Below are 21,460 nucleotides of genomic sequence, written 5' to 3'. Positions count from 1 at the left end.
GACAGCACTCGTGCTGGAAAAAGCAAGCTTAAAAAAACCAGACTGATACACTGAGCATTATTTTCAAGTTTGTGCTAAGATTGTTATTTTCCTTGTGATACATCCTTTCTGCATTCACTGGGACTGCCATAATCTTGGTTTCTTTCTTACTCTAAATGCTTGAAACATGTAATAGAACCAGCACCAAGTGCCATGGAGAAATTACAAAAACCCAAACCCCATGCACATTCTGGATGACATTTTAAACAGCACCAGGTACCTTCCCATATTATTGGAACCTGGAACTTTCTACCCTTCCTTAATATCTTAAAATAGTGTTGATATTAAGATCTGCCTTATCTGATGGAAAATCTTGAGTAGCTTTTTCTAGCTGTTCTTTCTTCTAATTGTATAAGCTGTCCAGCAAAATCTCAGGCAGGATGTAGGATGCAAATGGCACGGATGCTGTAGGTGGATGGAGAGTAGCCATCCATTCCCATTGTTCTGGACATTTCTCCATAATGTGCCACTGTCAGTCATTAGATACTCCTTAAAGAAGTGGCTGGGATCCAGGATAGCACCTTAGCTTTTTTTTTCTGAAAGGATATATGCAGTGAACAGTGGTAGCAGACCATAGTTATGGTTGTAGGCCACTGTGATTCTTGTATATTATTTATTCCCTAAGTAAATCTTCTTTCTTATTCAGCATCTACTTGCAGGCGCAAGGCGGAGTGCTGACAAAGTGTGGATGTGAGCAGTAGGCAGAGGGCACACTTGTCCCCTTGTGTGCCTGTATGCTTACCTCTCAATTAACCCATCAGGTGGATTATATTTGCTCTTTGGCAAAGAAAATGAGAGTGAAACCTATCCTGGACTCTACAACTCCTCCAGTCAAATTTAGATATGTGCTCATGTCCCTAGATGCTGGTATAGATGGAGCTCCAAGGAAGGCTTTCTGCCAGCTCCGGTTGATGAAACTTACCATCTTGGCAAATATTAGTTTGGCTTATTTATCACCATTTCGTGCTTGCTTTTGTCACTTTTGCAAATGTGAGCACAAGGAAGTATCCCTTAGGAAACAGTATCTAGCATAGAACATCTTTCCTTAAGCACATCTAGGCCACCAAACACACATCATGCCAGTCTTCTGTTCTCTACACTCATGTACCAGGTCTTGATGCCTGTATTTAGGCTGTACAGCAGTACAGGCATAGAACAACTACTTAAACTTCTCTGATAGACATGCACAGCAGCATCTCCACTCAAACAGGTCTCTTCAGTGTCCATGAAATGTTTTTTTGGGAGAGGCTGGAAGAACAAATAGTAGGAATCAGATTGTAGGATCAGTGCTCTGCTTATAGGCAGTCATACTGTGGGAAAGGAGACTGTCAAAGACATTAGACTGAACTATATTTTGGGATTAAATGTTTGAGGTTTTGCAAAGCTGCCTGTGCTTCTTTATATACAGAGGATTTGTTCCTTTTCCCTGGAATTAGGATGGCCCCAAGCTGATCCATAGTTTGTAAAGGTGGAAAAGTGGCACCTTGAGCTCTTTGACACAGAGCCACAAGACTGTAGGCCGATAGTAATAATCTTGCCAATGTTCAATTAGCAGAGAGAGGTTTTAACAGCTGAACCTCTTCATTTTGTGATTTTTCAAGTCTAGAATGCTTCTAAGACAACATGCTTTCTCTTCTATGCCTTAGAGGAATCCATGCATCCTGTAGCTGGTGTCTAAAGCTCCTAGGCCTTTTGTTTTACCCAAAGCTTTACTTCAGCAAGATGCTTGATGGTTTATGTTGGGGTTTTTTTTCTATTCCAAAACATGAAAATACAAAACCATACAAAATCTGTGTTGGTGCACAAATGCTCTGTAAGCAAAAATTCTTGATTTTTGATACAGCAAAAAAGAGCAACAGAGATGATGAAACTCATGAATTTTGAAATGAAATGAAAATCTGTTAAAATTTTCTGGGATCTGAGAAGTAAATAAGCATATCAGATTAAAATTTGGCAATAAAGTCCACTAATTCTAAGCACTCTCTTCTACTCATCTTCTTCATTATACGGGGTTTATGGAAGGACTTCTTTTGCAAGGATTGTATGTACATTGTTGTGTGCAGATTATTCCTTTTGAATTCTCTTTGTTAGGGTTCAGGCCTACAGCTGGATATAGACCCAAAATAATCAAGATACTGCAAGTGTGGGACAAGAATAGCAAAACTATATTTTGAAATAATTTTTCAGTATATTCTTATCTCTAGGTGCTCTCCTTCACAGTAAAGAATAGTGGAGAAAAAAAGAGATATTTTGGAAAGAGAAATGCCAAGTTGTTTTATAGGAAAGGAGCACAGGCCAATGTGTGACTGATTTGCATGGACAAAGGGAGCTGAGTTGGTTGAACTCTACTAATCAAAGTCAAGCTACTGGACTGCATACGTTGGAGAGCTGGATCAAGGAGTTAATCCATATATCATCCAAAGTCATCCCTCTTAAAGCTTGGAAAGTGCTTTTTTAAAAATCCAGTCCCCTTTCTAGATAAGCTCCCCAAAGCTGCAGTGTGCAGGATTGGTGGATATGTTCCGAAATCCTGGCAGCAGAAAGGGCAGTTGCTTGGTTTGTCTTATTTTGATAAAGCCTCACACGTGCTGCAGGAGTGCTCATCTCATCTAGCATGTCCTCACTCCAGCTTGCTCCTGCTCACCAGTGCCACATCCAATGGATTCTACTCTGTAGTTTCAAATTTCTGGAAGGCTTTAACTGTCACCTTTAGACATTTCACATAGGCCTACCTTGATAAAGTTTCTTCCATTCTTTCCTAATAAATTGTGTGTTGCTTTTCCTTGCTCTCCCGTATTTATGCCATATTTCTGCTACATGATGTGGCTCAAGAGCCATGTTACCAAAATGGTAGAATTCTGGACTAGTACTGACCTGTCCAGGTTTAAAAAGTCCAATACCCTGCCACTTCTCGCTGATTCACAAAAAGAATTGCACGAGGTCCTCAGGTTGCCCTGTTAGCTTTTGGAGTCAGTGAACTGAGGCCTCTATGAAGAGACTTTCTGCGGCAAGGTTAAAAAGTGGCTTTGATGCTCATTCCTAAGTGTATCTGCTGTTGTTTATGGAAGTGGTGACATTTACGTGGTCCCAACAGAAGAAAAATACACTGAAATAGCTCTTTTTTTTCCATGGCATGTGCAGTGTGAAAGGTATTTAGAGACTATATATACATAGCATGAGAAAAGAGTCATATTGGCCTCTGGCTCATTCATCTCCACTTGCAAGCTAATTCAGCTATCCCTAACCAGGGATAGCTTTTTATCCCTAAAACTGTGTGATGCCACTATGCTAATTGATTTTACATTGTGTATTTCAATGCAAAACTCATCTTGAATATTCACCTGCCTTTCATCTGTCAGGTATAGTTTCATATGTATTCCTGAGAAAATCTACTTAAGACCTAAAGGTGTAACGTTTATAAGTGCTAAAATATTGATAGTAATCGTTCTTTGTTTTTGATATCTTACTCAATTTTTACAGATAAAAATATGGACTCATGAGGAGGGTGATGTGTTGTCATTCAAAGTAGAAATGAAAGTGAAGATACCATCGAATCTAGCTTTCTCCCTTTTGTCTGACTTCAAATTCCGCCAACAATGGGACAAACATTTCTTGTAAGAACTTGTCTTTTCTTCAGGACTGTTGAACCCACTGACAACTAACCTTTTCTGATACAAATATTTTTTGAGATTTTGACACTTCTCTACCTAATTAAGAAGGAATTGCTGTAAGAAGTTGACATTAAAGATTCATTAGTCAAAGATCCATAGATTTGGGTTTTTTATCTTAGAAATAAAATTTAATTTCTCCTAAGTCTGCTTTAAAAATACAGTTGCCCTGGACTGTCAAAAGAGGGAGCTGGGACAGAGTTTTCCCCTCGTCAAGCAAATTTCCATGCCTAGACAAATGTATGTTGAAAGGGTTAATTGGAGTAGTTTGTATATCAGTTGAGTCCGATATATTTTGTAAGAAGTGAGACAAAGCTGTGGACTCCATGTTTGTGTTGTTTGGGACATTGATGCTCAACTGCATCATACAGTCAAAGTGAGAAATCAAGAAACAGGGATCTTCAAAAATACACATTTTGGGAAAAAGAACATAAAAGTGGATCTGAATTGGAATGTATTTCAGAATTGCTGTAAAAGGTGTTTGGGTTTTTTTTATTTACCTTATATGGTGTAGAATAACGGCTGGAGACAATTTAATTGATATGATGCTAATTTGATTTGGTGAATATTCTTTTAAAGGAGAAGTTTTTTTCAGTTAGTCATTCTACCCTGAAATACTTTTATCAGAGGATGAAAGTGGAGACTTAGGGATATTCGAAAATTTACAATCTTTGCTGAATTTATGGGTTGTAACAAATGAAATCTGAAGAAATATTATGTTGATTTTCCATATACACAGCCAAAATCTCAGGTTTCTTATGACTACCATGAAGCCTGATGGACCGGTCAAAATGGAATACCATGCTAGCAGTGCTCATTGCTGAGGCAGCAGAAGCTGAAATTAAATAAATGGGTTACTGCCAGTGTGAAGGAAAACTTTTTTTCTGTAGTGAAAACTCAGAGACAGTGATCAGTGCTTCCAAGACAGTGAAAGAGTGTGTCCTACCCAGGTAGCCCCATCTGAACAGAGTAGAACACAACTTTGAACGTAATTTTACAAATGTTTCCTGACTGTCTGTCCTATGATGTGTCAGATGGACAAGGTTTCATCATTCAGCAAGTATTGTAGCGTGCAAGTTAATTCCAAACAGGAACTGACATTACACAAAATACATGCTTTTAAGACATTGCTCCTGCACCTTGCAGCACTTTTAAACAATTTGGTGGGACAGAGAGGTGGTGTCAGATGAGGTGTTGCAGAAACCCTCAGTTTTCACTCTGTGTTCCTCTCAGTTCTTTGCTGCCTGAACATGAAAAACATAGGCTTAACGTTAGGATGGAACACACGTTTGTACTGTGTTTTTCATAAGAGATGCTATTGCATACATCAGGGTCTGCATGTGTGTGTGTGTTAAATGTCTTTCCAGAACTTGTGAGGTCCTCCAAGCTGTGAATGAAGATGAGAAAATATATCATATTACATCTCCACCCGTGACTGGCCATAAACCCCGAGACTTTGTGATTCTTGTGTCTCAAAGGCAGCCCTGTAAGCCAAGGTGAGTATGTGGGTTCAAGTTTAACTGTGAGCACTTCGGAGCCACAGTTTGGATTACTGTTGACCTTTATCTGGACCTGTCATTGGGTGACAAAGATGATACTTTATTTTTTAAGAAATTAGATTGGTAGCTGATCTAAAATAAAATATGTTGATGCCTGAGTTTGCACAACCAGATTTGTTTTGCAACATGAAGGTGTGATGAAGTAAATTCAGAGCATTACAGATTTGTAGTGTAGTCCAATATTGCTTCTTTGATAGTGACTCTTCAGGAGTGGTCTATCGTGAGGGAAAACAGACCAGAATTCCAAACAGGCAGTTTGGAAAACAAGATGTCCCAGAGGGCCTGTCAGTTTGCTGCAGCACATAACTAGGAGTGTTATCTGTTTATTTGTTTGTTTGAAGGGACTTTGTAATCCCATTTAATGTAATTCTGGAGACTTTCTTATTCAAGGAAGCTCTTGGTCTTTCTTGATACCTCAGTGTGATGCATTTATTGTATCTGCAAATTTTGCAGCTGAATTTTGTTTTAAAAGTCCCTTGATCGGTTTAACATACATTGATTTTATTGGTTTTTTTCATTAGATTTCCTTTTGTTCTTACATAATGAAACATGGATGAATGGGACTACTTGGTGTATCTTACCATTCTTTGTTCTTAATTTCTTATATTCAGTAATTCTTCATGTTAACAGTACTTCTAAAAGGTGGTATGCTGAACTGTGCTTCCTTTTTTCTCCACCCCTCATCTGAGAACTGAATCATATCAGTTTGCTGAGGACACTTAGTAAGAAACCCTTAGTAAGAATAAAAATAAAGGGAGTGTTGTACGTGGATGATTGTTCTGTGGCTTTCCACAGAAGCCTTCTTGACTGGAGCCTGTGACAAAGCCTTACTGAGACTCAAGCCAGTCTTCAACCTGAATCCTTTAACATGTATCTTTAAACATACAGAAGCTTGTTTGCCTTTGTGGGAAAATGACATTTTTGGTCTAGCTGTAGTCATTTACATGTATCTTTTTTAACATCTTGTTGAAGAAGTGTTTGATTCTTCCCCTTGCCATGCAGCGAGCCCTACATAGTAGCTGTGAAGTCAGTTACCCTCGCATCTATGCCACCTTCCTCAGAATACTGCAGAAGTGAAATCCTTTGTGCTGGGTTCCAGATCTACAGTGACAGCCCCAGCTCCTGTATGGTGAGTAGCTCTGCAGACCTCAGCTGCATGTTCTTTCCTGTAGTATTACATGTGCATACAATCTCATTCGAGCTGATGGGCTAGGACAGTAACAGCCATACAACAAAAAAATGAGTCAGTTTCCCCAGAGTTCAGTGTGGTTATTAAGACATTCTTCATTCCACAAAGTGGAATCTGTCTTCCCCAGTTTTGGCTAATCTGATTGTTAGGAATGAAATCTAAACTAACCATTGGAGATGGCCAGGCAACTCTAGAGAGACATTCATTCAATCCTAAAGTACAATTCTAGAAGGTGTACATTAAACTGCTCTCTGGTGGTGTCCATTTCTCTTCACTGACTACAGAGGAAGTTCGGGAATTAGTTCAGATTAAACACTTAATTTTAACTTTCATATGTCAGAAATTATGCAGTCTGAATCGTATTTCTGGGCCAATGACAATGCCCCTCTTTTGTTCTTTTACATGGGAAGACTGTGGCTTTTCCATTTAAGAAAATACATTTCTGAAAACATTCAGCAGCTCCCAGTGGACAGGGTTCTTTTTTCAGGCTTTGTTCATAAAGCACAGATTTGTAACTGGTTACACATAATATTTCTTGCTGCCCTGCCATGTACATATACAGATGTCCAGATGCTTGAGGACCTGGCCGTAGTGAAGATGCTGAGATCACTAAAGTACTGTAAAAAATCATGCTTTTTTTGCAGTTATTGCTTTCAGTTTCAGATGCACTATGTGTCTCTGCATCCGTAAATACTTCAATACTCATCCAGGCTCTGCAAAAAATGGCTAACTATTGCAATCCATAGGGTTTTTTGTTTAATTTATTTTTGTTTTGTTTATTTCTGTTTAAACAGGTGTGTTACTTCAATCAAGTGACATCAGGTGTTATGCCTTACTTAGCTGCAAATCTTACTGGCTCATCGAAATCCATTGAAGACACAGCTTTGGAATGTATAAAGTTCTTGGAGCTGGAATGCAGCAAGTGTGCAAGTTGAAAATGGGTTCCAGAAGAGACTCTAAAGGTCATCAAGCAGTACTGGTTTAAATTCCTGCATGTGTGCTGATCATTTTCCTACAGGTTAGTTACTTGGGATCATGTAGCCAATATTGGGCTTGAGCCTCAGAATATCTACTACAAGCATTTTCTATCAAATTAAGATTAGGCCTTAGGCTCTAAATTGAATTTTTAATTTAAAAAAGATTAAGGGACCGATTCCACTCTTGATTGCATCAATGAATTTTATATAAACGGAGGCAGAACTTGGCCTGTAGAACTGTAGCTCATGAGGCTGCTTCACTGTTTTAATGTTAAACTGAACGTAATGGCATCCAGCCAGTTTTAAATCAGTAAATATGACACTAATTTGCAGAGAAGTGGTGCTACTAAGTAGCTTATCCAGTGCTCTGACCTGGTCGTCCAGGTTCTTGCACACCCATTACATACAGATTACACTCTTTGTAATTTAGTGTTTGCTAATGTTTGCACTTTATCTGTTAATACCAGTTGTTTATCTGTGACTTGCAATAAATTATTGTTTCTGAGGTTACAAATTCATGGTAACTTTTATTACAGTATCTCTGGAATGGCTTCAGACATTGTTCCAGAAAGACTGCTTTGTAGTGATGATGATGATGGGGGCTGTTGGCCTCTTTCAGGAGTGCCATGACCTCCAGCTGGCAAGTTCTCTGCAAGACTGTTCTGCTAGCCTTGAGTAAATGCAGAACAGTAAGAGTCTTGGACACGTTCCCTCACTGAGGAAAAGGGAGAATGGTTTCAGAGGTTTTATTGTGGTGTGTCTACTTTGTTTTGCGCTCTTATTTTTGCTCAAAAGAGCCTTGTTCAAAAAAAAAGGGGAATGATCATCAGCAGCTAGATGGTAACATGAATGCGGGGGTGTTAAGAGAATCAAAGCTTGTGAACTGTAGCATTGCCCTTTTATCTTACTGTAGTCTCCTAATTGGAAGAGCGAGAGCTCTAGGGGTCTGGTCCAGTTCCCACTCAAGTAAATACATCTTCAATTTAACAAAATCAAAGCTTTCATCAGTGATTTATAGGTTGCAGCATGCCTGCACATACTACGTATGGCATGTCTACCAAGTGCAGCAGAAGAGACACCAGGTGCAGTCCTGGAAGCCCTCTGGGTACATGAGCACTGCGAGTCACCTGGCCTCTCAACAACACTAGCCATGCAGTGAACAAAGCATTAGAGAAATCAGCTACTGTCTTCTGCACTTAGTGTGGACCAGCCACTGTATGCCATACAGCACCTTGGCATTAGCAGTACTGTGTCCAGCTTTGGAGTCCTGACCACAAGAAGGACATGGGCCTGTTGGAGGAAGTCCACAGGAGGCCACAAAGATGCTCAGAGTGCTGGAGCACCTCTGCTGTGGGGACAGGCTGAGATTGTTGGGGTCGTTGAGCTTGGAGAAGGCTCCAGGGAGACCTTACAGCCCCATCCAGTACCTGAAGGGACCTGCACAAGAGATGGGGAGGGACTTATCACAGAATCTTCATGGTTGGAAGGGTCCTGAGTCCAACCATAAAACAAAACAAAACACAATACCAAAACAAAAAAACCCCAACACCCCATCACCACAACAATCACCACACCCAACAATCTCAGGCACTAGAGCATGCCCTGAAGTGCCACATTTACACGTTCATTAAACACCTCCAGGGATGGTGACTCCACCGCCTCCCTGGGCAGGCTGTTCCAGTGTCTGACCACCCTCTCAGTAAAGTCATTCTTCCTAATATCTACTCTAGACCTCCCCTGCCACAACTTTAGACCGTTTCCTCTGGTCCTGTCATTATTCCCTTGGGAGAAGAGGCCAACACCCACCTCTCTACAGCCTCCTTTCAGGGAGTTGTAGAGGACAATGAGGTCTCCCCTCAGCCTCCTCTTCTCCAAACTAAACATGCCCAGCTCCCTCAGCCTCCCCTCTTATGACTTGTTCTCCAGACCCCTCACCAGCTTGATGGCTCTCCTCTGGACACACTCCAGCAGCTCAATGTCCTTCCTGTAGTGAGGGGCCCAGAACTGAACACAGCCCTCGAGGTGAGGCCTCACCAGTGCCCAGTACAGAGGCACGATGACTTCCCTACTCCTGCTGGTCACACTGTTCCTGATACAGGTCAGGATGCCATTGGCCTTCTTGGCCCCCTGGGCACACTGCTGGCTCATGTTAAGCTGGTTGTCCACCAACACCCCCAGGTCCTTTTCTTCCGGGCAGCTTTCCAGCCACTCTTCCCCAAGTCTGTAGCGTTGCCTGGGGTTGTCGTGACCAAAATGCAGGACCCGGCACTTGGCCTTATTAAACCTCATCCCATTGGCCTTGGCCCATTGATCCAGTCTGTCCAGATCCCTCCGTAGAGCCTTCCGACCCTCAAGCAGATCAACACTCCCACCTCGTTTGGTGTCATCTGCGAACTTACTGAGGGTGCACTCAATCCCCTTACCTAGATCATCAATAAAGATATTAAACAAGACTGGCCCCAAAACTGAACCCTGAGGGATACCCCCGGTGACTGGCCACCAACTGGATTTCACCCCATTAATCACAACTTGCTGGGCACAGCCATCCAGCCAGTTTTTTATCCACTGAAGGGTACACTTATCTGTGCCATGATTTGATAGTTTCTCCAGGAGAATGCCGTGGGGGACAGTGTCAAAGGCCTCACCAAAGTCCAGGTAGACAACATCCACAGCCTTCCCCTCATCGAGAAAGTGGGTCACATGGTCATAGAAAGAGATTAAATTGGTTGAGCAGGACCTCAGTTTCATGAGCCCATGCTGGCTGGCCCTGGTCCCTTGCCTGCCCTGCACTTGCTGTGAGAGCTCTCCCAAGATGATCCTCTCCATGATCTTTCCTGGTACCGAGGTCAGGCTGACAGGCCTGTAATTGCCTGGATCCTCCTTCTGGCCCTTCTTGTAGATGGGCGTCACATTGGCCACCCTCCAGTCATCATCATTACAAGGGCATGTAGTGATAGGACGAGGGGTAATGGCTTCAAACTGGAAGAAGGGAGATTTAGATTAGATACCAGGAAGAAATTGTTCACTCTGAGGGTGGTGAGGCCCTGGAACAGGCTGCCCAGAGAAGCTGTGGCTGCCCCATCCCTGGAGGGGTTCAAGGTCAGGCTGGATGGGGCTTGGAGCAACCTGGTCTGGTGGGAGGTGTCCCTGCCCATGGCAGGGGGTTGGAACTGGATGATCCTTAAGGTCCCTTCCAGCCCAAATAGTTCTATGATTCTATGAATTAAAAAAAAAGCAAAGCAGGTCCAGGCCTTTGGCTCTGGAGGAGACTGTAGATCTAGATCTTGATTTTTTTGTTGGTTTTCTCACGTGGGTAAGGTGTGATATACCTCAGTTAAGAGAGTGAGGAGAGCAGCCTCTGGGCAGCTGCCTCCAAAGCGTGAAAGCCACTGAGGCCCTGCTTGCCTCCTCCTGGCCTGGCTGTTCATGGAAGGGTCCAGGCCTACTCTGTGGACCAGAAGCTCAGCTCTCTGAGTCCTGCCCACACTTGCCGTGTGCAGATGATGGCAAACAAGCTCTTGAGTGGGCAGGTGAATCTCCACAGTCCCAATTTTTAGTGAACAGAGACACCTAATGTTCAGCTCTGAATACATGCATGATGCATCAAACTCTGCCTGCACCAAGCGTTTATCAGCTGCTTGAGTGGCTTCTTCAGCAGCTCGGTTTATAACTTGCCTTTAGAGACACTGAACTCAGCTGTGGGGGGGGTCCTGTAAGGACCATCTGGAGAGCATCACTGGGCATCTTTGAAATACTGGTGTTCTGTTGCACTCTTGCCTCCACAAGAGGTTCTGCTCCCTGCCCCTGACACCGAGACCTTGGCCACTGTCGTGCAATACCCAGCCAAGCTGGGCCACGTTCCAGATGCAACCACTCGTCTTTGGGGGTCTTTTTGACATAGACCGAGGCTTGTATTTTACCAACTTCTGTGCAACTACTAAGACGAGGAGCACAAACCGCTCTGGCAACGCAAACTTTGCTCAAGCTCCTAAATTGCCCAACTTTTAAATTTTTTTTTGTGGGTACAATGCATCTTTACACGCAGCACCTTTTCCAGTTGCTTTTCAAATAGCTTTCTGTGACTACACGTACCTTTGTGAAATCACCTGAAGGCATCAGTGGGTGCATTTAACGAGTAGTTTTCTCCAAGTTACTGAGAGTTGCCAACCCGTGCAGCTGTTTCTGAGCACAGTGCCTCGTCCTCCTCAGCTGTCACCGAGGCAGGGGACAAGGAGGCGGGACACGCTTCCAGCCCCATGCAAGCAAGTACTTGTGGTTACCTGAAAATAGCTGCTGAAAGTTATAGACTTTCTCTCAAAATCCCGGACTCTGGGATTTTCCAAGTCTGAACACGTCCTCTCAGTCATCCCCTTTGCCCAGCAGAAGTCGCAGCGATCAGCTGCGGGAAGGCAATAGTGAATTTTCTTTTCCTCCAAGTTATATGTCATACAGCACGTAATGCGTGAAAAAAATGCTACCTACCCAGCAGTTTTTAGAGACAGAAAATGATCTAAAAAGATGCTTTTTAAACAATGTACTTATTCATATAATAGAAACACTTTGTAAGCTGAAAGAAACGTCTGTTGCAAAATGTCCACGTTAAAGTGATGCTGTTTTGAGCTTTAATCCAATAGTTAATTAAAACTCTATAATTAATCCTTGATTCCGTCCACATCCACTAGTCTTCACCATTTAAATGTGTGCCCTGATTATTATAAGCTGAATATACATACCCTATCTTAGTCAGCCTCATGTGCTTTGTATCCAGAGCAGAACCAGGAAACATAAAATAATAGCCCTAACTATTGTGTTCTTTGGCAGTGTTTTTATTAAAAATAATTAACATGTACAAGTATAAAATTCATTCTCCCACCATTAAATTCCTGTATTTGTTTTTCTGCTGTAAGAAACGTACATTCCGAACCCGTGGTGTCAGTGGCAGGTCCTGAGCACCTCAAAACCTGGTCCAGAAGGTTTGCTCTCTGGTGTTCCTTCTGCCTTCTCACCAGGGTGGTCTGGGCACCATTAAGACATTTATTTAAAAGATACATTAATTCTTCAGAAGCAACGGCTTGACCACTGTGCAGCTGTCCCCCCAAGGACTGTTGCTTATTGCTGTATAAACACAATCTGAAGTTTATAAAAGGCACATTTAAGATTTTAGGGACAGGGAAGTACCGTGTTTGTCCGAGGGCCACTGGAGCTGCCGTAGAGACCGAGATGCTCGGTGTCAGGCAGACGGTTCAGGATGAGGGTCCCCACGTGAAATAAGCTTGAGGTGCACGTCTCCACAGACGTCCTTGTTCATCTTCACCCAGATGATCAGACACCAGCAAAAGCCCACACCACTGGCAGCCTGGGCTGAATTACTACAGTGTTTGGAGAGCTGCTGCAGGAACTCTGTTTTGAGTTGGCTTCATAACTTATTTTTAATATGCCTCAGTTTTTCCAAGGCTGCAGTCTTTCAGGCTGCAGTCTCCGTTTAAAAATAAATAAAGCAGGCATAATACAATGCAAAGTTTATGCCCAACCCACTAAGGAATAGAAACACTGAAGTTTTTGAGGTTTTTGAGCACTTTCCTTGAAAAAAGAGTAAAGGAACTAGGCAAGCTGTTTACTTGCCCTCCAGCTCTTTTCAGATATATTTCACCACAGATATCACCACAGAATTCACCAGGAAGGGCACGATTCTGTTTCTGTTTGTGAACAAATACTCAATCCAACGCGCATAAACAATCAGTTAATGCATGCAGGTATTTAGCTGAGTATCAGTGGCTCTACAGGCTGTAGGATTCACCTGATAACTTCACCACAAGACTGCTCAAGCTTCTACATCCAGAGCAAGAAATCCATTCTTCCTAAAAGGAGAAGGCAAAACCGAACCAGAACCCAAGAAGAGTCATTAGAAAATACCCACAATGCCTTCCAAGCCCAGCATGACTGTGTTCATCTCCAGTACCTAAAAGCAGCACTCCTAAGGTAACAATACTGACCACCGAAATCCAGTGGCCACAGATGCCCATGATAAAGTGCACACTTGGTAACTGCAACCAGATCCCCGTGATAAGAAGGAGCCAATCTCCCTCTCCAGAGAGCTGGCAGTGAGAGGGAATGTGAATCAGAGGGAAGGCTGTATTACAGCAGAGATATATAAAAATATAATACCCACTTGGCTGCATTTCTGTTGTTCGCAGCTTTTCAGTGAGCTAGGTGAGCCTGGGAGGCAAACTGGGAAAAAAAAAGATAAATAATTTAGCTGCGATAGACTGCCTGATTTTCTAGAACCGGCAATCCACGCTGTGCAGTCCTGACCCTGGAGTGAAGCAGCACGGGCTAACTGTGGTTTAGAGTCAAGAGGCTTTCAAAAAGTAACAATTTTAGGGGCTTTCACTTTCGGTTTTTCCATCTTTGGTGTTTCTGTGATTTCTTCATAATCCGCGCTCATCCCAGTGGCCCACCGTCCAACCGTAACCTGATCTGTAGAACAAGAGACAAAAGATCATGGAAAAACAAAGCACGACCAAACTTACACCAAACTTTCACGTTTGAGGCAGATTTGGCCCACAAGGGCCTGTCACTGGTTCACCAAAGATCCATCAGTTTAGTTCTACCTCTGAAGGCAACTCTCTTTACACAACTTTTTTTTTTTTTTTCTTAAATTGTGTTTTGTTACTCCTGTTCTTCCCTCACGCAGATTGTCAAGATTCAGAAATCATTACTGTTTTTTCCTGTTTCAGTGTCCAAAGAAACAGTGGATGTCTCAAAGAGGATGCAGATGAAATATTAACTTTCTCATAACCTAAGTCCTAGTAACTCTTACGATGAATATTTCAGAGTATGTCAAGCAAAAAATTAAACTCGAGGAGGCACAATGTAGTGAAATTTATATTTCTCAGCTCACATCCCTCCATATAATCAACACCATGTTTTTGCTGTTTAAATGCTATTTAGACCAATTAACACCCCTTTCTTACAGAAAACACCACCAATCAACCTATATTTCTTTTCCAAGTGACAACTTAATTTTTAGAGCAAGAAATAAAATTATACCAAGAAAATCCATGGATAAATCCATGTTTACTTGGATTAACTTCTGTATTCTAAAGCAGGCCAAGTAACTCCACCTGAAGAAATGATAAGCTGTAGTGCCTAAACTTCTTTGCCAGCTATCAGCTCTCTTCTGTAGTCAATCTAGAAGTACTTAGCATGATGCAAACTGATTTCAAAAATGAAAATTCTTACCAATTGTGTCACACTTCCAATCAACTGAACCATTTTTAACCAGCAGTACTAGTTTTGAAACATCAGCATAAGGGTCCTTTGGGAAATTAAACAGCCCTGCCAGTCTTCGTGATGGACATAACACTTCTCAAAAAAAAGGGAGAAAAAAAGACCAGTTCCATTGCACATGTAATCAAGCCCCACTGCCAGAGAGCAGAAGGGCTTACATTGGATGGCACTAACAGCTTTGAGCAATGCTGTTCTCTACAAACATTTCTTTTCTCCTACTGCACCCCTACAGGTTTCTGACTCACAGAAAGTATTAACCACACAAAGGTTGTTTGTCGTTAAGTGTGGTGTGCAGGAATCCAATGAGATTTCAGGCTTCCAACCCAGCAGTCATCTGAGTGGGCACTGCCCAACAATCTGCTTTGGCTAATGAGTCTGGGGAAATTTTAAAGTCTTTTCAAATTAGAAAGTTCTGTCAGACCAGTTAATTCTCAGTCTCACTTGTTCTAAACTAGCAAAGCAGCATACATCTAGAATGTTACATATGGCCGTGGATGCAACAATATCATATATATATGATCAGATACTGAAAACAGCTATTTCTGTAAAACAAAGGCTTCTACTACATCCATAAATACTTCTTACATAGATTTCCCAAAAATTTATGGCATTAACCCAAAAGTTCAATAAGCCATGCAAATGAAGTAGAAAAATGCACAAATGTGTCACAACTGCAGTCACAGCATCATTCTTCAAACCCTTGTTCAATGCTTTTGCCTTCCTTAGCACAGGTTTTTTGTATATAATGCAATTTTTCCACCCACACAGATAACCGAAGAACATACAAGCAGGCAGCTTACTAGATGGTGGATCAAGCTGGACAGATCTGTCTCCTCTTTCTCTCCTGTCTCGAATGACTCGAACGGTTGCCTGTGCACACAGCTTTTACAGGCAGCCAGTACAACCACCCTGCAACTGACACTGTATCGAGTTCCACCACTTCACACAGAAATCATCACCCTCAGAAACCAGCCTTCTTTTACAGCTGCTAAAGCTGTGAACAGCAGCACGAATACGGGCTAACAAATGCACATTAGCTCACATTGTCTTCAGAAGCCCACAGGCTTGATTATTTTTTCAAGTTTTGCATTGCAACTTCATGCCTCCTCCGCATACCCCTCAATAAAAGCACTCGCTCCCAAAGGAAGGTCACATCTGCTATTTGCAAGATGTCTTCTCAAACTTTTTTTTTCCTGATCAAAGCCAGGCAGAGCAGTAAATAAACATTACTCAGCTCTGCACTCAAGCTCCCCTCTCTACGCTGCCCTGCATCTCACCTGCGTTCTGTTTTTCCGGACAGTCTTTTTTGAAGTGCTCCACAGAGCCACAAAGTTTGCAGCAGCCACCTGTTAAGACAGAAAGCTGTTATTCATCTGGGAAAAAAAACATAAAATGAACAAAACCCCAAACGCAAAACAAACCCCTCTACACTGGCTCTTGTATTTATATCAGAAAATTTTGTTGTACTTTTCTGTAGTGACAACCTGTAAAAAAGATACAGAAATGTCCCTTTGGAGACACTCTAGGCACAACAACATAACATTGTGGAGCAGACCTGCAGCCAGCTTTAGAAGCCTGCAAACACAGCTCCTCTGTCTCTGTGTCTCCAATGAACAGACAGACAGACAGCTGTTTGTAATCACACTGCTCTGTAAAGCATCACATACTGCAAATTCCAGTCGCCACACACTGAACATGTCTGATACGTTGGAAGCTCTCTTTTTGAGAGACAAGGGAAGGTTCAGATTTGATACTAGGAAATTTTTTTACACTGAAAGGGTTATTGCACATTGGAATGGGCTGCCCAGGGAAGGCACCGTCCCTGGAGGCATTTAAAAGCCAGATGCACATAGTGCTTAGTGACATGGTTTGGTGATGGTTTTATCAGAGTTGGGTTGATGGGTGGACTAGATGATCTTAAAGGTCCCTTCACACCTAGCCAACTCTATGATTCTATGAAATTGATATTCAAAGGAACTTTTGAAAACCATAGGAACTCCCAAGAGACTAGTAATCCAACTGCAGGTATTGAGATATGAAATATAAATTCTCCTCATAATCCAAACATTGAAAGTAGAAATTATTTTTCTTCCAATTTAACTGTGCTGCAAGATCAGTGTTTTGAGTTTTCCAGACCTCAAGTTTCTACTCAGAAACAGTGTTATTTGTTAGCACCAACAAAGAAATTAGGAAACAGAATCTGAGTGAAATCTTCAGACCTAGATCACAACGTCACTTAAACTGAAGATGTCCTCTTTCTAGTGAGAGTCCTTGTTTTGCATGAACACCTCCCAAAGCCATAAGCTACAGTATAAGAGTATGTTTTCACCACATGCTTTGGTATATGTACATTGAAATAAGCACTGCTGACACCCATGCAGCCTATTACGATTTTGTTTCTTTGTGCACCTCTTGAAATTTCTCATACTTTACATCTCATCTCATTGTTTAACATCAAGCTTACAATTAAAACAGAAATCCCTAGATAGTGAATATTAACAATGAATCCCCCAGAATTTATCTGCTTTTACCAAGAGATACTGAAAAAATCCTTTTAGTCAGATCCTCTTTCACTTACAGCGTTATTTTGTTCTGCATCAGGCAAATATGAAAAACATAGTTTGATTTTAGTAAATAAGTACACTCACCTTCGGCATACAGTCCTTTGGGATTATCTGGACACGACCTCGACAGATGCCCCATTTCACCACAGATGAAACATTTTGCATATGGAAATGGCCCTGCAAAATCCCACACAGTTTATGATCCACACTAAAAAACTTTATAAAGTCACATGCAACTCTGAACACACTATAATTACAATATTACACTACCCCATTTTACTGTAAACACTACACTGCCTCCTACACTCTTAGATTCATTGTTATAATATTGTATTCCTTTAAATACATTAACCTATATCCTAAGAACATTTAAATTACTAAAATATAAAGCTTGTATTTCAGTAGTCAAAAAACTCAGACCAAAGCACTTAAATAAATAAAAACTTCTGAAACATACCAACAGCTGGATCTACTTTTGCTTTGCATTTGCCAATGTCATGTTCTGTGGATCCGCAACGGTAACAGATTCCCGTACCCATATCTTGACTTTCAAGTACTGCAGGACAATCAGCAACACCATGGCCAGGTTCTCTACAGTGGAAACATACCTTTTAAAATAAAAATTAAGTTATATGCATTCTCATAGACAGTTCACATGGCAAAACAAAGCACTGACAGGTGGCATTACTGAAGAACTCACTCCTCCTATGTGATTACTACCTATAGACAGTGGAGTTTTTACTAGACCACTACTTTTCTTGGCTGAAACCCTGAGGGTACTATCATGTACATATCTCTAGTGTTAAGATTTAAGGTTACTCTAACATAAAGAGACAAGATTCTGTGAATGAAAATCCCAGTCTAATAAGGCCTTCTGGCTTTTTAGAAAGGAAACATAACAAGGGATTTTCTCCTCAGGGAAAAACAGATCCACAAAAGAGCTAAAGAGTCACAAAGTAACTGTCAGTGGTCTGTCACTGAACCATATTATTATGTGTACTTTTCTCCCTTCACCACTCCAACACCACTATTCACTTACTGTGCCCTGGATGACTGACAGCGTGTGATTTCCACTATAGCACAGCTCCCCAAGCTCTTTAAGTACAACTGCCATAAGTGCTCAAATAAGTATAAGCAACATTGCACCAGTCTTACAATTTACTCATGAAGAACCAAGATATTTTACAGTAAATATAGACTCGCTTTACTGTGTTCCTAGATTACATTCAGCATAAGTTTATACTGAATGCATAAATTCAGGCTGAGACAACCACTTTTAGGCAGTCTCACTCCAATAGTCAAGCAGAAAATACTGCAGAAAGAGGGCCCAAAACAGCAGAAATATTGTACTAATTAATTATATACAGAAAAGCACTGAATTAGTTTCACCCAGGAGACAAGAGAGGCTGGGAATTCACCAAAGGGTAGCAAAACCAGTGTTCAACCTGAAGAGACACACTAAAGGCTGAGGGTTAAGCTGAAACTCAGAGTTTGTTTTAAAGTTGAGATACTTAAGTTCACTTTATTAACTTGAAACATAGCTCTTAGCATGTGCTATGGCTTTAGCAGGCAAGGCTCTAGGCCTCCTCACTGAAGCACCTCCTGGCAGAGAATAAGCTTTCCTAACATGGCAAAACTCACCATGGCATTTTTCTTCCTTTCTTGCCTCTTCAGCCTCCTATCCTCCCGCCGCTTGTCCTTCTTCAAGGCTATTGCTACCTCCTTCTCCAGCCCAGCACTCTCTTCCTTAGCCACCCCTCCACCCTGGGAGCTTTGCTCCAGGTAGGCTGCGAACCCGTTAACATCTTCATTCAGGTAGTCCTTCTTCTTCTTGTTCTTCTTCTTCCTCTTCTCTTGCTCCTTCTTCAGGGAGAGCGGCCCGGAACGCCCCTGGGGACCATTTGCCATCTCCTCCCATGGGGTGGCCTCCAGCACCTTCTGGCCAGGAGGGCCGTTCCGCCGAGCCCACCGGGTCATGGCGGGGCCGGTAGGGGCTCCTGCAGAGAGGCACTGAGAGTTAATGTCCAAGAGAGTTTTCTAATCACAACAAAGAACATTGAGTTTAGAAATAGTTATAGAAGGGCTCAAGAATGTGGTTAAGTGTCTCGACACAAAGACAGAGATCATAGAATCATAGAATTACCCAGGGTGGAAGGGACCTCCAAAGGTCATCTAGTCTGACCTCCCCGCAGTCAGCAGGGACACCCCCAACTAGACCAGGTTGCCCAGGGCCTCATCGAGCCTCACCTTGAATATCTCCAGGGATGGGGCCTCAACCACCTCCCTGGGCAACCTGTTCCAGTGCTCCACCACCCTCACAGTGAAGAAGATCGTTGGGTTTAAGTATAGCCCAAGAAATGTACGGGAGTAAGATACGCTGCAGCTGCATTTTCACGAACAGCATAGTTGTCAAAAGTGCGTTAAGTCGACAAAAGGACAAAGCGATGAAGAGGAGTGGAGGAAGTAAAGGCCCACCAGAAGACCCTCAGGATAGAATCATAGAATCGTCTAGGTTGGAAGAGACCCTTGGGATCATCGAGTCCAACCATCTACCCTGCTCTAAAAAGTCCTCCCCTACACCATGTCCCTTAGCACTGTATCTAAATGGCCCTTAAACACAGTCAGGGATGGTGACTCCACCACCTCCCTGGGCAGCCTGTTCCAATGCCCTATCACTAGAACTGTGCGTGCCACAGACAGATGGGGTAAATGTTAATTAGTGCTGAGAAAAGACGAATATGTAAAATATAATTATTGGGAGACTATGAATATGCAATGACTAACACAAGTTAAATGCTGTATGTAACCAAGAATCAGCGTGCACACTCGGAGGAGAGACCCCTGTGCGCCCGGCGCCGACAGTAAAGCTCGCCTGCCTTCCCACACCCGAACTGAGCAGTAGGGGGTTTACTAACACCCGTGTTTTCGGTACCGGCACGGCAGCGAGGGCTGCGGCCCACCACACACCCGCCCCGCAGCCGCAGCCAGGCGCCTTTCCACCGGGCCCGACACCGCTTCCATTCACGAGCCGATAACCTCCCACCCCACCACCCCCTGGCCCCGGTCCCTGCTACCGGGGCTGCTGGCCGGGACCCCCACGGCCGGTCCGAGAGGGGGCCCGTCCCGCTGCGGCCGCGGAGGCGCCGCTCACCTCAGCCTGCGCTCTGACAGGGCCGCCCGCGCGCCGACCGGAAGCGGAGACACACGGCCCCGCTGCCGCGGGGAGGGCGCTGACGTCACTTCCTGCCGCCGCCGCCGCTGTGTCTCCCCCGCCCCGCCGCCATCTTGAGGTAGGGCCGGAGAGGCTGAGGTGAAGTGAGGGCAGGGCGGGCAGGGCGGCGGAGCTCCGCCCGGGAGGTGCCCGTCCGACCCTCCCCAACGGCGGGAAGATGCCGCAGGAGCTCCCCGACAGGGACGGTCCGCCGGCAGCGGGTCCCCGCCTCGCCCAGAGGCCGCGGTGTGTGTGTGGAGTCCCGGTGCTCCCCTCCTCCTTAGCAGCGCCGCCGAAATCACAGAATGGTTTGGTGGAGAGAGCAGCGCAAAACGTGTCATAGAATCGCAGAATGGTTTAAAGATCATCGAGTTCCAACGCCCTGCCCTGGGCAGGGACACCTCCCACCAGACCAGGTTGCTCAAAGCCCCATCCAGCCTGGCCTTGAACCCCTCCAGGGATGGGGCAGCCACAGAGTCTCTGGGCAACCTGTTCCGCTGTCTCACTGTCGGTGACAAACACATAACCACTGGAAGGTAGTTATATGCGGTGCTTTATTTTGCGGGCCCGGGAACCAGGGGTAGTCACCCAAATCTGGTTCGCCGACGACCGTGTCAACTTACAATTTATACCCTCACGATTATACAATTTCATACGTATTCAATAGTCACCCCATCACCTCTTATTACATATTCATTAGGGATTGCTTCATAGATTGCGTCATTCTGGCGACATTCCAGTCCCTTCTAGTGGTCTTCGGTGGTCGTTTCTGATGAAGTAAGACGTCTTCCTCGCCGTGTACTTTTTACCTTTTGTCCTTCTGGTAGGTTTCCAGGCCCGTTTTAGATGCCTATCTCCTCCTTATTCTTCTTGACTTTTCAGGCGTCCTCGGTGTGCCGCTTCAGTAACTTTAAACTATACCCCTCTCCCATTATTATAGAATGCAGTACCAGATCACAAATA

General features: G+C 43.4%; 2 protein-coding genes across 7 annotated transcripts in view; one reads left to right on the top strand and one right to left on the bottom strand.

Annotated features, from left to right (window-relative positions):
* The window catches only part of ACOT12 (acyl-CoA thioesterase 12), a 52,975-nt gene extending 45,029 nt beyond the window's left edge, over window positions 1–7,946 (top strand). For all 5 annotated transcript variants that reach the window (XM_014960509.1, XM_014960505.1, XM_014960508.1 and 2 more), the window contains 4 exons: window positions 3,520–3,653; window positions 5,075–5,203; window positions 6,269–6,395; window positions 7,250–7,946. In XM_014960509.1, coding sequence (XP_014815995.1) covers window positions 3,520–3,653; window positions 5,075–5,203; window positions 6,269–6,395; window positions 7,250–7,390 — 531 coding nt within the window. In that variant the 3' untranslated portion in view covers window positions 7,391–7,946. The remainder of the gene's footprint in view (window positions 1–3,519; window positions 3,654–5,074; window positions 5,204–6,268; window positions 6,396–7,249) is intronic.
* Window positions 7,947–12,235: 4,289 nt separating this feature from the next.
* ZCCHC9 (zinc finger, CCHC domain containing 9) lies at window positions 12,236–20,565 on the bottom strand. Of its 2 annotated transcripts, none has more exons than XM_014960486.1 (6): window positions 20,438–20,565; window positions 18,928–19,283; window positions 17,744–17,894; window positions 17,371–17,463; window positions 16,000–16,068; window positions 12,236–13,909 (listed from the first exon to the last, which is right to left on the bottom strand). In XM_014960486.1, exons 2-6 carry the CDS (start codon window positions 19,261–19,263, stop codon window positions 13,794–13,796), a joined length of 765 nt encoding a protein of 254 aa, XP_014815972.1. In that variant the 5' UTR covers window positions 19,264–19,283; window positions 20,438–20,565; the 3' UTR covers window positions 12,236–13,793. The 2 variants fall into 2 exon arrangements, with proteins under 2 accessions (XP_014815972.1, XP_014815973.1); XM_014960487.1 differs by having other exon boundaries at window positions 20,361–20,462.
* Between the last annotated feature and the right edge of the window lie 895 nt (window positions 20,566–21,460).

Source organism: Calidris pugnax, unplaced genomic scaffold (genome assembly GCF_001431845.1).
Source record: "Calidris pugnax isolate Ruff unplaced genomic scaffold, ASM143184v1 scaffold326, whole genome shotgun sequence".
Classification (NCBI taxonomy): domain Eukaryota; kingdom Metazoa; phylum Chordata; class Aves; order Charadriiformes; family Scolopacidae; genus Calidris; species Calidris pugnax.
Note: the sequence above shows the minus strand (reverse complement) of the source record. Positions and strands in the feature narration are given on the sequence as shown.

Bases quoted from the DNA above. Each gene is read 5' to 3' on its own strand.
- ZCCHC9 (XM_014960486.1), bottom strand. From the start codon at position 19,263: ATGACCCGGTGGGCTCGGCGGAACGGCCCTCCTGGCCAGAAGGTGCTG. The intron at 17,895-18,927 runs GTGAGTTTTGCC...TTATTTTAAAAG, and splicing joins AAAGGAAGAAAAATGCCATG to GTATGTTTCCACTGTAGAGA. The intron at 16,069-17,370 runs GTGAGTGTACTT...CTGTCTTAACAG, and splicing joins CAAAGGACTGTATGCCGAAG to GTGGCTGCTGCAAACTTTGT.